The 15899-nt window shown below is 47.6% G+C and overlaps 1 protein-coding gene across 2 annotated transcripts; it reads right to left on the bottom strand.

Annotated features, from left to right (window-relative positions):
- Nucleotides 1–1866: 1866 nt before the first annotated feature.
- On the bottom strand, nucleotides 1867–10290 carry LOC102696765 (phosducin-like protein 2). Of its 2 annotated transcripts, none has more exons than XM_015345412.2 (6): nucleotides 10201–10290; nucleotides 9404–9515; nucleotides 8416–8506; nucleotides 7769–7912; nucleotides 5154–5362; nucleotides 1867–2054 (listed from the first exon to the last, which is right to left on the bottom strand). In XM_015345412.2, exons 1-6 carry the CDS (start codon nucleotides 10204–10206, stop codon nucleotides 1921–1923), a joined length of 696 nt encoding a protein of 231 aa, XP_015200898.2. In that variant the 5' UTR covers nucleotides 10207–10290; the 3' UTR covers nucleotides 1867–1920. The 2 variants fall into 2 exon arrangements, with proteins under 2 accessions (XP_015200898.2, XP_015200899.2); XM_015345413.2 differs by having other exon boundaries at nucleotides 5154–5221.
- Nucleotides 10291–15899: the final 5609 nt, after the last annotated feature.

Here is a 15899-nt window from a genome sequence, read left to right as displayed (position 1 = left end):
CACGCAGGAATCACAGAGGGAAACAGCCCCAGTAACCTGGAGCAGTATTACAATACTGTATACCGCCTGCTGTTACACAGCCTTAATAGATGTTGTTGACACTAAACCTTCAAAAGCTTTTCCCTGGCATCGTATGTCACAGATTAATGACAAAGCACGTGTCTGTCCAGCTACAAGCCTTTTCAAAGCAGCCTTTCTTTAGGAAAGTGCAGTTTTAATTTTTTAACCCTGTAATGATGAGAGAACCACTCATTTTCCAGCAAGACCACTTTACCCTTGCCATTGGACAGAGATACATGATATCATCATTGCCATGTACCATATGTATATATATATACAGTAAATGTATATATTTGGGAATGGATATGATGCCAGTGAGCAAATTAAGGCTGAAGGTTCAGAACTTAACGGAAACTGAAATGAAAAGATAAATCGATGTGTACTGTTATCGATGCTGATCTGGAATTTAAAAAGCCATTAATAAATTAACCAACACAAAAGATCGTTTGAGATCTCCTCAGTTTTCAGCCTTCAAGGAGATTAATTTAAACTTCACACGGTGGGGAAAATCCATCTGGCACAACAGTGGTTAAGCAATTCAAAGAAGCTACACCAGAGCATTATGGGATGTGACCTACCTTTAATTCCACTGAGACTGCTGCAGCTAAGCCAGGCTGTTTTGCATGCTAAGCACAATGATAGCGAATTCTTTTTCTCTCCCAGTGTTTCTCTTGGCTTTATTTTTGGGGATTCCTCACAGATCTGCCCAGCGGTTCCCTTTCTTCTGTTGAAAGAGTCAGTGAGCGGAGGACGAAGCTGCGCAGCTTCTGTGCTGGCCACCGTGGGTAGAGAAATTTTCCAAGAGCCCAGTGTCCTCGCCCGAGACGAAATACATTTCAGACGCTGACCTCTGGAAGCTCTAGCGAAGTTAAGGTTCCGAATGCCCATAAAAATTGATTAACAACGAAACATCAGAAATAGGCTCAACAGGTTGAACAGATAATTAACAGCAGAATAATTAATTAAAGGAAACATTGGAAGGCTAAATATGTGAATATTTATTTCGTTATGGTGCTCTTACTTTATTACTTAGGAAATGGTGATTTAGATTAGTTTGGTATTTATAGCTATGATGTTAATTAACCTCTTTAACAGATAGCACATACAGTACCTGATTGATTCTTAATGTACAACTTGGCAATAAATCCTACCTTCTCTCGACGCGTCGCTACCGTTTTTGTATCTGAGCAAGAACAATGCAGCCTTTTATTCTGTTTCTGTGCTCTGTTAGGAGTTTCCCAGTCTCTGTCCCGCAGACACACAGTATGACACTTAAATAATTCGCATAAATTCCAGGTGTTACCCAGCTCTACATTTTAAGCACTGAAGTTTTAGTGCAATGCTGTACTCTTCCTACTTCTCCAGACTGCTGCAAGTTCAGCAGTTGGATTTTCTAGGCACAGCGGAAGAGGAAAGCACTGTGTTTTGTCTTTCTCGAGGAATGCTTTTAACTGGCAGTGCGTGGCTCTCGTCCTGAAAGAGTAATCTGTTGCACTTTTAAATATTAACAGAGCTGTCACATCACAAGATTTCATATGGAGTATTACAGAGAAAACTTTTTTTTTCTGAAGATCACATGTGTTCAGTGTATCTAGGCAAAGGTTTATTGGCAGACAGTGGGAGAAGTAAAGTTCTGTGGACGAAACTTGTAGTAATTGTAATATTTTATGTATTTACATGCTTGAATTGCTCATATTAAAGGAAATGTCCCCACAAAATGAAGAGCCGGGGGTGGAGTGTCTAGGTGTCACCCACTGCGCTGATACCGTCAATCTCCCCGAGCAGGCCATCAGAGAAATCAAAGTGTGGGCGGAAAAAATCCGTTTATTGCGTTGGCGTCTGCGGTCAGTGCTGTGGCCCTCAGGAGGAGCGGCCCGGCCCCTGGCTGCAGCTGTGGAGGATGGAGGACAGCAGCATGGCCGCCGCGTCCTCCCTGAGGGGCCCCGGGCGCTCCGCAGGAACGGCCCCCACCGCGGCCAGGATCCACTCCAAATCTGGAAGGGCAAGCGGCACAGCCTGACGCCGAGCCCACCGGAGAGAGGCTCCACGGGCTCAACAGACCCTCAGGCGCAGGATCACGGAGTAAAGGCTAAACACGGGAACGAATACTTATTCTGTTATGGTGCTCGCACTTTACAACTTCGGAGATGTTCATTTAGATTAGTCTGATAGGAATAGCTGAGAGGGTCTGGAGCAAGGAATGGAGGGAAATTAAGGTCATTTTCCAAACATTCATCTGTCTTTCTCATCATTTCTTCCAATCCAGGGTCATGGAGCAAACGTATCCTACCCCAGCGGGCGGCGGGCACCGGACACACACAGACACAGCTTTCTCAGAAATCAATAACCCTACCAGTATACCTTGGACCGTGGGAGGAAACCAGAGCACCGAGACGAAGCCCACATGAACACAGGGAGAACATGCAAACTCCACACAGACAGCAGCCCAGGGCCCGAATCGAACCCCCGTGCTGCGCCAGAACTTACACCCTTCTGATATATTCCCAGGGTCAGGTGGTATAGCAGTTAGGAGTTTAACTGCCAACCAGGAAGGAGATCAAAATAAACATGATTATCAGGAAAATCAATAGCTGCACCACGACGTAAAAACAAAAACACAGACGATAAGCACCCGTCCGTTATTAAACTGAATCCACTAGAAATCTGTGTGCAAAACGATGACCACACACAGGGAATAGCTCACATTCTTCAACAAGGTTAACAGAGTCTCGTGTCGGGGTGCTGAGCACATAGCGCACAGAGGGCATGAATCCCCAACATCCTGGAGCTGAACAGCATGTCCACGCTGGTGTGAGGAAAAATCTTTCAAGACCAGAGCAATAATAATAATAATCATAATAATCATAATAATTATTATTATTTATTTTATAGCTCTTTTCTGGACACTCAAAGAGCTTCACAGGTAATGGGGATCCCCTCCACCACCCCCAGTGTGCAGCCCCACCTGGATGATGCATTAACTCCTTTGATATTTACAGATGCTTTAGTGAAAATATTGGAATATTGCCAACTGTGGCCATGGTACCGTATGCTTGCTGACAGAAAGAGCTGATAGAGATTTGTCCTTTCTACGTCTAGTGACAGCTCTGCGGTCACAGGTACAGTAGATAGCGAGGCAGAACGGAAGAGCGCAGCCTAGATCACTGAGGGAGGAGAACGCCTGCCATCTAGTGGACACAGTGGGTCTCTGCATCCTGCTCGGGTCTGTACAGGTCTCAGTTCCAAGGCAGCAGATAATAATAATAATAATTATAATAATTGCTTACACTTATATAGCGCTTTTCTGGACACTCCACTCAAAGCGCTTTACAGGTAATGGGGTCTCCCCTCCACCACCACCAATGTGCAGCATCCACCTGGATGATGCGACGGCAGCCATAGTGCGCCAGAACGCTCACCACACATCAGCTATTAGTGGGGAGGAGAGCAGAGAGTAATGAAGCCAATTCATAGAGGGGGATTATTAGGAGGCCATGATTGGTAAGGGCCAATGGGAAATTTGGCCAGGACGCCGGGGTTACACCCCTACTCTTTTCGAGAAACGCCCTGGGATTTTTAATGACCACAGAGAGTCAGGACCTCGGTTTTACGTCTCATCCGAAGGACGGCACCTGTTTACAGTATAGTGTCCCCATCACTATACTGGGGCATTAGGACCCACGTGGACCACAGGGTGAGTGCCCCCTGCTGGCCCCACTAACACCTCTTCCAGCAGCAACCTTAGTTTTTCCCAGGAGGTCTCCCATCCAGGTACTGACCAGGCTCACACCTGCTTAGCTTCAGTGGGTTGCCAGTTGTGAGTTGCAGGGTGACATGGCTGCTGGCTGACTAATAACATTAGTGATAATGACACTAACTCCTGAAGAAGGCTCCATGGCCGAAACGTTGTGTTTTCTTTCTTCTCTTTTCAGCATGGAATAAACCTATTACTTGTTGCTTTGCAGACAATGACCAAGTGTGACGGATTTAATGAAGCAATAACCCCCCAAAACTATCATGTTATTACCCATATTATTATTATTATCGTCTGTGCACATTCACTGTTCATATTGCCTTGGCCTTGACAGGGGACTGCTGGTGTTTTTATGGATGTTATTATGTTCGATAAGATAGGATCTCTCAAAACCCCGGGATGTTACTTGCTTCTGTGAAAAGATGACTTCAGCCTGCGGTCAGTTTGTGTCCGGCACTCAGTGGACCAAGACAGGAATAATTGATTTAGGCACTGCGCTCAAGACGACATGCTGCGCTGCTCGCACAAAATAAGCGACGCCTAAGACGAGCCTTCCAGTGCCCCAGAGCAGCGTATTGCTCACACTGGAGGCAGGCTTCAATCCCACCCTCTCTTCAGCAGGCCTTTACCTGCCCAGTCCTGCGGACTGAGGTCTGGGAATGGCTCAGCCGGAGCGGGAGACGGGAGTCTGTCTCCGGCTCCTCAAGCCCAGCCACTCACTGCCCCCTGCTGGCGGAGTCCGTTCGGGGCGTTCGGCTGCGAGGGCAGCTCCACTGGCACGGCCTTTCAATACCAGCATGCTCTGTACTGCCCCCCTCATTTTTGCAAGTGGTGTATTTTGCTTGGATTACTCACAGAATAGTCAGTGTGATGGAATCAGTATTCCGGCACATAGGGGCAGCACCATCCTGTTTTTACAGGACAGGGTTGCTAGCCTTGTGCCCAACCTCCAACATGGAGGACCTGGCGCCTGACGTGGGACAGGAACCCACAACCCTGAGGTGATGAGTCTCCTGCTCTACCAGCAGAGCTAGCCGGGGCCCTGTGAGCGTGAAGCATGATGTTTAATCAGATGGACGTGCTAGGTGATATAACACTGAGGAACCTGGAAGAGGTGAAGAATCTGACTCGACCATGGACCCCAGACCTGTTGCCCTTCGGACAGAAAGCAAGGGTGCAGAGTTTTCCTCTCTGTCTCACGTCACTAAGGACATACAAGCGCACACCCACAGCTATTCCACATTTAAGAATGAACCTGTGATAAAGTGAAACCCAGTGTTATCGTTGCTGTTGTTGTTCCCCAGGAAGCTCTCATGGAGGCAGCTCGCCGGACACTCACCCTCCTCCAGCATGTTCCTGCCCCCACACTGGGCCTCGCCGATGAGGCTGGCGTGGATCCGCCCGGTCCTGTACAGGAAGACGGTGGGCAGGTGCCTGTCCGGGTAATTTGGGATGCAGCTGTCAGCCACGATTCTCAGGAATTTGGTCTCAGGGAACCTCTGGGCCAGGCGGCCGAGGTGGTGATTGAGGCGCGTGCAGACCGGAATTCTGGAAGGAGAGAGGAGCGCACGGCTCTCAGACAGAACTGCAGCAGCGCCACCAGCTGCTAACAGGAAGTGGACAATGAAAGGAAAAAATCCAGGAGATGTGTTATGCATAAAGCCTTTAAATTATTGTATGTTTTTATAGAGTTATTATATATGACTTATTAAATATGACTATGTGATCTGTCATAATTATTAACCGGTATTGTAAAGTAACTAGTATATAGTGGCTCACAGTAAACTCGTTTCTAAACGGATCATCTGTCTGGAGTAAAAGCACATGCGCAGACGACAGGCCAGTGATGGGAGACGAGCTCCCAGACACACCTTTGCCTGCCAGAAGTCAATGTAAGTATGTCTTGGGGCTGTGGAGTGTCCAGAGGAAACCCACATGAACACGGGGAGAACATACTAACTCCAGGCAGACAGCACTCCAGGTCCAGAACTAACCGCAGCGCCACTGTGCTGCCCCTTATTTGATTTATCAACAATAATAACACACAGCACACATTAGCGGTGTGATTGATTCAGGACTGGCCAGCTCCTCTGAGTCCAGAATCCGGCAGGATCCAGAAGCTTCTCCAAGACAACCCTTACTTAATCAGTTCACCCATTCTCCCAAGCGTGGAGTGGGCCAGAAAGGAGAGAGATTTAACTCCTGTTCCGGTCTCCTGTTCCGATCTCCTGTGCTGTTTTATTTTTTCCTGTTCCAGCTATGTGGCATAATAACCTCAAGATGGCACCATGCCTCAAGCTTCTGCTGCTGAGGGAGGTCGTAAGTGCCACGCTTTACAGCTGTGTTCACATCAGTGACATCATTGCCTGTTTCCCAGGTGCTGCTCTTCCTGACTCACACGTCTGGCTGTTTCTGGCTCTTTCTTTGGCTTCTGTTGGCGAGGGTGCAGCTGACATACCCTGACACGTCCTGCAAGGTTCCGTTAGCGATGAAAAGAAACCTTGCAATATCTCGACAGGAAACGGGAGCTGCAGTCCCAGTTTCTGAGAACGGTTATTAAATCTCGGTAACAAAATAAATTAATTGACAGTATAGAAAAATTTGACAAAATCTGAATGAAGCACAAAATCGGGAACGTTGTGAAATGACCGTATGAGTGTCATACTGTTGCCAAGCCCTGGTCTCGCCACAGGAGAGAGCAAGAGTGTGAGAGAATTGGGACATGAAGTGGCCCTTCCTGCTCACAAGTCACTGTAAAGGCTGATGAACTGTGTGTGTACGAGCAAATAAATACAGGCTGTGCAGCAGACATTTCACTGCAGAAAGTTTCTAATGTGATCTGCATGCAGGGTTAACTAGTAAGTAGTATTTGTCGGCAAAACCGTCTGGAAGTCGAGATCAATTTTTCAGTTGGATTAAAGAGATGTCCACAAGCCGGCTTGTTCACAGTGTCACAGGGCCACTTCACCTCACTGGGAGTTCTGTTCCCTCATTCTGAATCACAGAACAGGGCTCTGTGACACCTGGAGATTTTGTCTATTTTGTGATGGAGGTTTTACAAGACACTGTGTCCATTTTACTTTCATTGCAGTTTGAAATGCACTCATCAGTGCCGATTCTTTCTAACCTGGAGATAAGAAAATAGTGTTTAATTAATGTTTCTGTGAGCTGTAGGTGAGAGGAGTGCAGCTCACCCTGCCCCTGCCTGGACTCGGTCCCGGTCGCTGGCGGGCTCCTTGCACCTGCAGCCCCACTCTCTAAATAGCGGATATCTCCCCCAAAAAACCAGCCAGCAGCTGTATCCCCCTGCAGCTCACAGTTGGCAACCCACTGGAGCTCAGCAGTGTGAGCCTGGTCAGTGCCTGGAGGGGAGACTCCTGGGAAAAACTAAGGTTGCTGCTGGAAGATGTGGGGCCAGCAGGGGGCGCTCTCACCCTGCAGTCTGTGTGGGTCCTAATGCCCCAGTATAGTGACGAGGACACTATACTGTAAAAAGGCGCTGTGCCTCGATTCAGATGTAAAACTGAGGTCCTGGCTCTCTGTAGTCATTATAAATCCCAGAGAGTTTCTTGAAAAGAGTAGGGTATATTACCCTGGTCCCATTGGCCCTTACCACTCATGGCCTCCTAATAATCCCCATCTCTGATTTGGCTAAATCACTCTGCTCTCTTCCCCACTGGGAGAGTACTGGTGCATCATCCAGGTGGGGCTGCACACTGGTGGTGGAGGGGGGTCCCCAGGACCTGTGAAGCGCTTTGAGTGGAGAGTCCAGAAAAGCGCCATGTAAGGGTTATTAATTATTATTAAAAGACCACAACCCTTCCTGTGACTCTTGTGCACTAACACAGAGAGGAGGGGTAACTCGCCCGGTGCAATGGCCCCGTCACTCTGTTTTCTGCTGTGGAGAAAAACGAGCTGTTGCCCGACAGATGCGTGTCCTGTGTGTGGCCTCACCCTGGCCTGTAGAGATGCAGCACCACCCACAGGTGCTCCCCTGCAGCTGTGACCTCCCTCACGTACTGGTCGCCCTGGATCTCGCGCAGCTGGCCGAAACGCCTGCCTCCTGCACGCGCTCTCCACTCCGCGAGGCGGCGGCGCCTGGGTGATGGGAACAAGCACAGGCTGGGCCTCCACCATGCTTTCTCTTGGCATTGTGGCATGGTTGTCATCCTTTTCTCCGGTCATTGGGGTACTGGGGTACTGGGGAACTGGGTCACTGGGTCACTGGGTCACTGGGGTACTGAGGAACTGGGTCACTGGGGTACTGGGGTACTGGGGAACTGGGTCACTGGGTCACTGGGTCACTGGGGTACTAGGGTACTAGGGTACTAGGGTACTGGGTCATTGGGGAACTGGGGAACTGGGTCACTGGGGTACTAGGTACTGGGGTACTGGGTCATTGGGGTACTGGGGAACTGGGGTACTGGATCACTGGGGTACTAGGGAACTGGGGTATTGGGTCATTGGGGTACTGGGGTACTGGGGATCTGGGTCACTTGGGTTCTGGGGCTCTAGGACTTTTGGTCACTGGGGTTCTGGGACTCTGCAGTACTGGGGCTCTGGGGTGCTGGGATGTTGGGGTGTTGGGGCTCTGCTCTCACCTGTAGGACTCAAGTGCTCGCTGGTCCTCTTCAGAAAACTCATCCTCGGCCTCCTCCAGCTCAGCCAAACCCATCCGCTCATATTCACTGCCTGTGAACCGCAAGAGCAAGACGCCCAGTGGCTCTAGGAACACCTGGAGGACGAGGTGCTGAGAGTCTGCTAACGAGGCTCCGAAAGGCAGCTTCACAACTGGGCATTAGGAAACATGAAGGCCCTCAAGCCTGGTGTCTAGGAAGGTTACAGTACATGCGGACTGGAAACTACATGACAAGAGTTCTGTAACATTTTCCACCATCCTGCTATGAACTATTTTTTCACATTTTGCTCATGGTGGGATGTAACTGAGTGCATAATGAATATATAAGAAGTCTGGTTCTATTTAGTGATATATTTCATTTCAGGTCCAAAGTAAAATTAATCTTAAATTTAAATTAAGGATCTGACAGAAACAGTAACATGGAAGTACTGTACCTCCCTAATGCTGCACGCTAGGTGGCACCAATATCCTGCAAAAACTAGACCACTTAATTCAGTATATCGATATGCGAGAAAATAGTTGGTGTAAAGCTTCATTGGTGTATTAACTTGATAACAGGCTGATTCCTGTCGAGGGCTCTTTATCACATGGATAATAGCGCTAGGGAACACAGGAGCGATCTGAGAGAAGTACTGTGTTCTGAGGTACAGCAACACGTCCCACAGCCCTGCAGTCGGAGAGCAAACCACTCCTCCACACTGGTAACTGTTGTCAGTGATATTGTCCTGTGGTTTCTGTGACTCAGATGTATAGAAACTCCCAATGCAGTTGTTTTTTTTTGCATTCCAAAGTAGAAGCAAAAAGTAACGTCTCATGCTTTGTTCCTCACCCCGGGGTACTATGTGTCCCGTGGGACACAGCGGTCCTCTGGTCAATAGCACTGTGCAGGACCTGGCCGTCCTGCTGATGCCCAGAACACCTGTCTGCTCTTTTCCCAACAGGGATCTTACCATCCTCGTCTCCTGAAGGCAGTCCTTCACTTTCATCAGGGGGCTCCTCCTTTGGAGGGATAATCCCGAATCTCCTCAGGATGTCATTCCACTCCGTGTCTTCAGAGGGGTCCTGGGAAGGACATTGGCCGGGGAGTGGGACGTCAGTGTCCGGAATGGGCACCAGCCCAGCACAGTGGATATCTGCAGTATTAACCCTGGGTGACTTGTGTTGTAGCCCATTTAGCCCAGCCTTTCAAGTTCCTCTGTGGCATCAAGCCAGGAAAGGAGCTGTCTTGTCTTACAGGACCAGTTAATATCACACAGACCCCTGCTACATTTCCAATAGAGCATGAAGTAATATCAATAATAATAATATACAGTAGCACTCTGTAATAAAAAAAATACATTTTTATAAAAGAAAGAAAGGAGAAATCAAGGAGCTTACAAATGACCAAGCAGGAAAACAGTGAATCAGACAGTTTAAAGTGGTGGACGTTGATGTTCCTGGATTATTACTGTCTTCACCTCTTTCATCTTCAACACTGCAGCCACAGGGAGAATTGATACTCTCATCCCCTGTAGCATCATCCAACACATTGGACACGGCTTTAAATTGGTCTCATTCTCATTATTTTGTCTTTATATTATTAATCAGAAAAGTATTAATATTAGAATATTGTATTTGACAAGTCTTCATGTGATGATTCCAAAAGATAAAATCAACTCAATACTCTTTCTACTGCCATGAAATGCATTGTGCCATTTTCTTCAAATACAATAATACATTTTAATAATAATACAAGCAATATCTTCACCTGCATTTCTTCAGAAAGGATTCTGTCTCCAAATGCAAAAACTAAGAAGTGCACTTCAGACCTCACACTTCCATTAAGATCTAGATACTACAAAAATGTTTATTTTCAAACTTTGATGACATATGAAAATAAACGTTTAATGATGTCACAATAATCATGACCAAGGGTCTGCTTAAGTAACAAGGACAGAAAGATTTTGAAAGCTCTAAAGTCTCTAACACTGTGCACCTGAAGGGGAAATGACACTGAATACATGTGCTTTTGTCTTTTTAAACTATTTGATTTTTTAAGATTTTTGGAGGCTGATAAACTAACCTCCAGTATGGAAGCCCGTTTCCGCCAGGGTGTAAAAAAAAAACGCTCTGTGGTATCTCGCAATTCCGACTATATATCTCGCAATTGCGACTTTATATTTCAGAATTGCGACTTAAAAACTCAGAATTAAAACTCAGAATTGCGACTTCATATCTCAGAATTGCGACTTAAAAACTCAGAACTGTGACTTAAAAACTCAGAACTGTGACTTAAAAACTCAGAATTGTGACTTAAAAACTCAGAATTGTGACTTTATATCTCTCAGTGGCGACTCCTGTAACGCATACGGCGAGCCGGCTTACCAGAGCGGTGAAGTCACCGCCCTTCCCTATGAACAGCAGGGTCCTTTTGTCATGGTGACGGACTCGGGTCCCAGGGCTTGTGCCCTCGCCGCTCCCTCCCTAGTTCCTGCCTCACTGCATGGGCTCGAACCCGGGTCTTGCCAGCGGAGCTCAAGAACACTTTCTTCAGCCCCACCGGCCAACATCCCTGTTATGCGCAGGGGAGGGCGGTGCCGTCACCACACTGCAACCAGATCGTACAACCTGCATGTCGGCCGCTCCGTTCCCCTATATTCATGAATCGTACAGGATCATAGGGTCTATAGGCCTGAAGACCTGTCTTGTACAGTGCCCTGATAAAAATCAAATTACACTAATTTATATAGAATCCCATTTCCGCCAGTGAGGCTTCCATAGTACCCGGATGGAATAGTGGACGGTGGGCTTTTTTTTAAAAAGTTTTTATTTAAACACAAGAAATACAAAAACGGAGACAGAAGATGAAAAAAGATACAGAAATAGACACTTCACGTCCAGAGGAATTCACAATTATAGAAGCCGAAACTTGTACTTTTTACATATTTCCATTGTATGTCCTTATTTACTTAAAAAAGAAGGTCTTGAGCTCAGCGGGCAAGACCCGGGTTCGAGCCCGTGCAGTGAGGCAGGAACTAGGGAGGGAGCGGCGAGGGCACAAGCCCTGGGACCCGAGTCCGTCACCATGACAAAAGGACAGACACTGAAATACGGGCATTTCGAAGTCGCAAATGTGAGATAAAAAGTCGTAATTCTGAGTTTTTAAGTCGCCATTGCGAGATATAAAGTCGGAATTCTGAGACAGTCGCAATTGCGAGATACCATAGCGCGGTTTTTTTTTTACTCCCGGCCGGAAACGGTCTCCCATACTTCCGTTTGCTGCCCCTGAAGAAGATTAGTTATTTTTCAATGGCACATTGACATGATTTTGGCATAATAACATTAGCCAGAGGTTTGTCTTCTTTCTGTTTACAACCTTTTGTAGAAATATTCTCAAGAATATTTTCCCTTTTCCTTGTTCTTTTCCGCAGTTCTTAAGCTAACAACTGCTTCAGACTGCCTGACACGTCTGGAGAGTCCTGACATAAGCTTTCTGGCAGGATGCCATTGAGATCAAGCCGTCATCAGCAATAATGATGACAAGGAGGAGAACCTGTTCCACCTATCGTTTTGTGTAGCAGATATTTGTACAGAATATTTTTTATAGAGACATTTTTATATTGTCCCCGTCCATCACAGGGTACACACAGACACGCACACTCACACCGGGGCCAGGTACATCCTGGGCAGGACACCTGTCCATCACAGGGCACACACTGATACACACACTCACACCAGGGCCAGGTACATCCTGGGCAGGACACCCGTCCATCACAGGGCACACACTGATACACACACTCACACCAGGGCCAGGTACATCCTGGGCAGGACACCCGTCCATCACAGGGCACACACTGATACACACACTCACACCGGGGCCAGGTACACCCTGGGCAGGACACCCGTCCATCGCAGGGCACACACTGATACACACACTCACACCAGGGCCAGGTACACCCTGGGCAGGACACCCGTCCATCACAGGGCACACACTGATACACACACTCACACCGGGGCCAGGTACACCCTGGGCAGGACACCCGTCCATCACAGGGCACACACTGATACACACACTCACACCGGGGCCAGGTACACCTTGGGCAGGACACCCGTCCATCACAGGGCACACACCTATAGACACACTCACACCGGGGCCAGGTACATCCTGGGCAGGACACCCGTCCATCACAGGGCACACACCGACACACACACTCACACCGGGGCCAGGTACACCCTGGGCAGGACACCCGTCCATCACAGGGCACACACTGATACACACACTCACACCGGGGCCAGGTACACCCTGGGCAGGACACCCGTCCATCACAGGGCACACACTGATACACACACTCACACCGGGGCCAGGTACACCCTGGGCAGGACACCCGTCCATCACAGGGCACACACTGATACACACACTCACACCGGGGCCAGGTACATCCTGGGCAGGACACCCGTCCATCACAGGGCACACACTGATACACACACTCACACCGGGGCCAGGTACACCCTGGGCAGGACACCCGTCCATCACAGGGCACACACTGATACACACACTCACACCAGGGCCAGGTACACCCTGGGCAGGACACCCGTCCATCACAGGGCACACACTGATACACACACTCACAGCAGGGCCAGTTTTCTCAGAAGCCACTTGGACCACCCAGAGGAAACCCATGCTGGCTGCACCCCAGGTCTGGAATTGAACCCGGTGACCCAGGCTGTGACGCAGCAGTGCTGACCACTGCACCACTCTGCCACATTTTTTGCATAAAAAATTGTTTAGAACAACTGAAGGTAGAGAAAACATCACATCCAGGTTAGAATTCTCGACATGTTCTTTGTTCATTTCAGCTTTTGTGGGTTAAAAATGGGTATTTCTGTTATAAGAGAACAAGAAAAAAATGGTCTCAGAATTGTGAACTGAAGAGCTACAACCCTGTATGAGCACTTAAAAACAGCTTTTTTTGGTTAGCTATAGAAATCTACAGTCTCCCTTCTGAAACAGTATGTGTTGTGACCAGATGCGCACTTCAAGCACTTCACTTCACAATTTTAGAAACATTCAAATTAGTATCAGGCTCTTCTCTGAAGTCCACTGTTACAGAATTCGAAAAACCTCAGACTCCAGCCTGACATCTTCGTTTTGCAGGTTTTATTGACTGAATTTCCATTTCAAAGGCCAAAGGGGCTTTTAGACTATAGGTTTAAAAAACCAGGCACCCCCAGAAGTAGTAGGCAATCAATTCCCCAATACGGACTATCTTTATTAACATCTCCACTTTCCATTACGACTCCCACCTTCACAGCGTTGTAAGTGGATGGGTCTGACCTCCTCAGTTTTCCAGATTGAGGAGCTTCTTTGTTATCAGGCTGGCTTCAATTTGCTCCCTTTTGCTCGTCCAAGTTGTGGCACAAACAGGTAGTCTTGGAGAGCCTCATTTGCCCTTGAGCGCTGGTCCTTTCCTCACAGGTCTCCTGCAGCCTTGCAGTCTCAGCATCGAAGAACATCAGGGAGGTTATAAAGGACAGGCCATTCCACCCATCCAGCTCTTGTAATTAGGCAGTAGTTAGTGGAAAACATGGCTGGGTCGATTGTTCCAGACTCCCACCGGTATGGGAGTGTCTCTGTTGTTATGCCCCTTCCTGATGTTCCTCTGCTTCTTGTTGGGCCACTGAGGGCCAATGACCTTGCTAAAGGTGGAGGTTCGTCCCCTCTGACCAAGCCCAGGTCTGGAGCACAACCAGAAAGCCTTTTCCAAGGGCCAAGAGACTGAATTTGTTTCCATGAATTCATAAGCGATTAAAGGATCCCATGCCTCCCTTTATTTTTCTCAGTACTGTTTTTCTGAAAAGAAGATAAAGGAGGATGTATAGTATTTGGGCATTTACTGTTTTATTTTTCAGAATTGATCAACAAAAGTGAGCAGCTGTCGTTCAATGCGTCTTAAATCTTAAACTAGACGCAACACAGCAATACACCACACCAGTGTCCAGTATTCAACAGTGCTGTTATTGTCTGGTTGAACAACAGGGGCAAATAAAAACAGCTTGCAGAGTGGAGGCATAGCTGAACCGTTTGAAAGTGCTAAGAAAGGTTGAGCGAAGACACAACAAAGTGCTTTTTATGAGAGAAAGCAGCTCTTGATGTGAAAAACCAAGCCTGGGTCTGGGGACACCACAAGTCTCTGCCTGGAGCGAAAGTATTTATTCTCATGGAGAGAGATTTTCAGATCTGCCAGTAGTCAGAGCTGCTCTTTTTCTAACGATCAGAAACATTTGGTTAAAAGTTCCCCTCTTGTTTCAAAACCTGTGATCAATTACACTTAACACACTCCCAATGCCCAGGCGTCTCTCCTTGATGCCTTCATTGCTAAGAGCTGAAACTGTGTACAAGGTGAGGAGACTCATAAATCGTAAAGGAAAATGTGATGCGTTTCCTCCTACAACTGAAGCCGAAAAAAGTGTGGCTCTTTAAATTCCAGACTTTCCACCCACAGCTTTTCTTCACCTTATCTTCCAAGCCAGGAGTCAGTGGCAATGTGTTCGCTGTGCTGTTACAGAGCGCGCCGCTGTCTCTGGCGATATATATGAATGAGTTCTGGTGGCGTCTGTCGCCACTGTACAGGCCCTGCGCTGTATCTGATGTCCAGGTCAACGCAGATTCATTCATTGGCACCAGCCCGGCACGTGACAGATTTGATATACAGTATGTAATATTTTATATACATGTGTTTTAAATGTGGTGTAGTCCATGTGAATGCGAGATATAGCATATACAGAATGATCTTGTTTGACTGCTACTGTCACAGTCGAGGTGAAGAGAATTAATATCTCCCACACTGTCGACTCTTCCTTTACACACTCATCCTCGATGTCGCTATTTAAGACGGCTTTATAACTGACACTGAAGCTTGGGAAGCTGTAGCACAACTCCTAACGCTGGCTTTTGAGTTCTCTGGAGGTCTGACTCCTGATTCCTCTAGATTGGGCTCCTGGACCTGAAAGCCCTGTTTCAGACACACTGCTGCTCCTTTCCTGTCTCTCTGAACACCGTGGCTCCACTAGTGCTGTACTGGTCTCCTTCGCTCCCTGCTACCTCTGTTTCCATCACTCCAATTATATCATTATCGCCTGCTGATGCAGCAGCTTCTGAATCTTGAAATGTGTTGCTTATAGTCCTGACATTTGTGTAGAGCCGTCGAATTATCTGCTGCTTTGATATTTGGCTCTGCAGCAGCCCCACCCCCTGGTGCTTCTACAGGTATCATGCTGAGATTGTCGCAGGTCCTGGGAAGACTTGCTCTTATAGTTTTGTGCCTGTATGTACCCCATCTCTTCGTTTTGATTTTTGACAGTCAACATATAAACACACAAGGCTTAAATGCATCTCAAATCCAGTGTCTGCGTGTGCACTCATATATGAATATCTACATGGACATATACATGCAGCACACACATATG

The sequence above is a fragment of the Lepisosteus oculatus genome, chromosome 1 (genome assembly GCF_040954835.1).
Source record: "Lepisosteus oculatus isolate fLepOcu1 chromosome 1, fLepOcu1.hap2, whole genome shotgun sequence".
Taxonomy (NCBI): Eukaryota; Metazoa; Chordata; class Actinopteri; order Semionotiformes; family Lepisosteidae; genus Lepisosteus; species Lepisosteus oculatus.
This window is presented reverse-complemented; position numbering and strand designations above follow the sequence as displayed.

Excerpts from the sequence above, each read along its gene's own strand:
- LOC102696765 (XM_015345412.2), bottom strand. Across the intron at positions 7,913-8,415 it reads CGAGCACTTGAGTCCTACAG|GCGCCGCCGCCTCGCGGAGT; the intron begins GTGAGAGCAGAG and ends CCCATCACCCAG. Across the intron at positions 2,055-5,153 it reads CAGGAACATGCTGGAGGAGG|ATTTGGAGTGGATCCTGGCC; the intron begins GTGAGTGTCCGG and ends TTGCCCTTCCAG.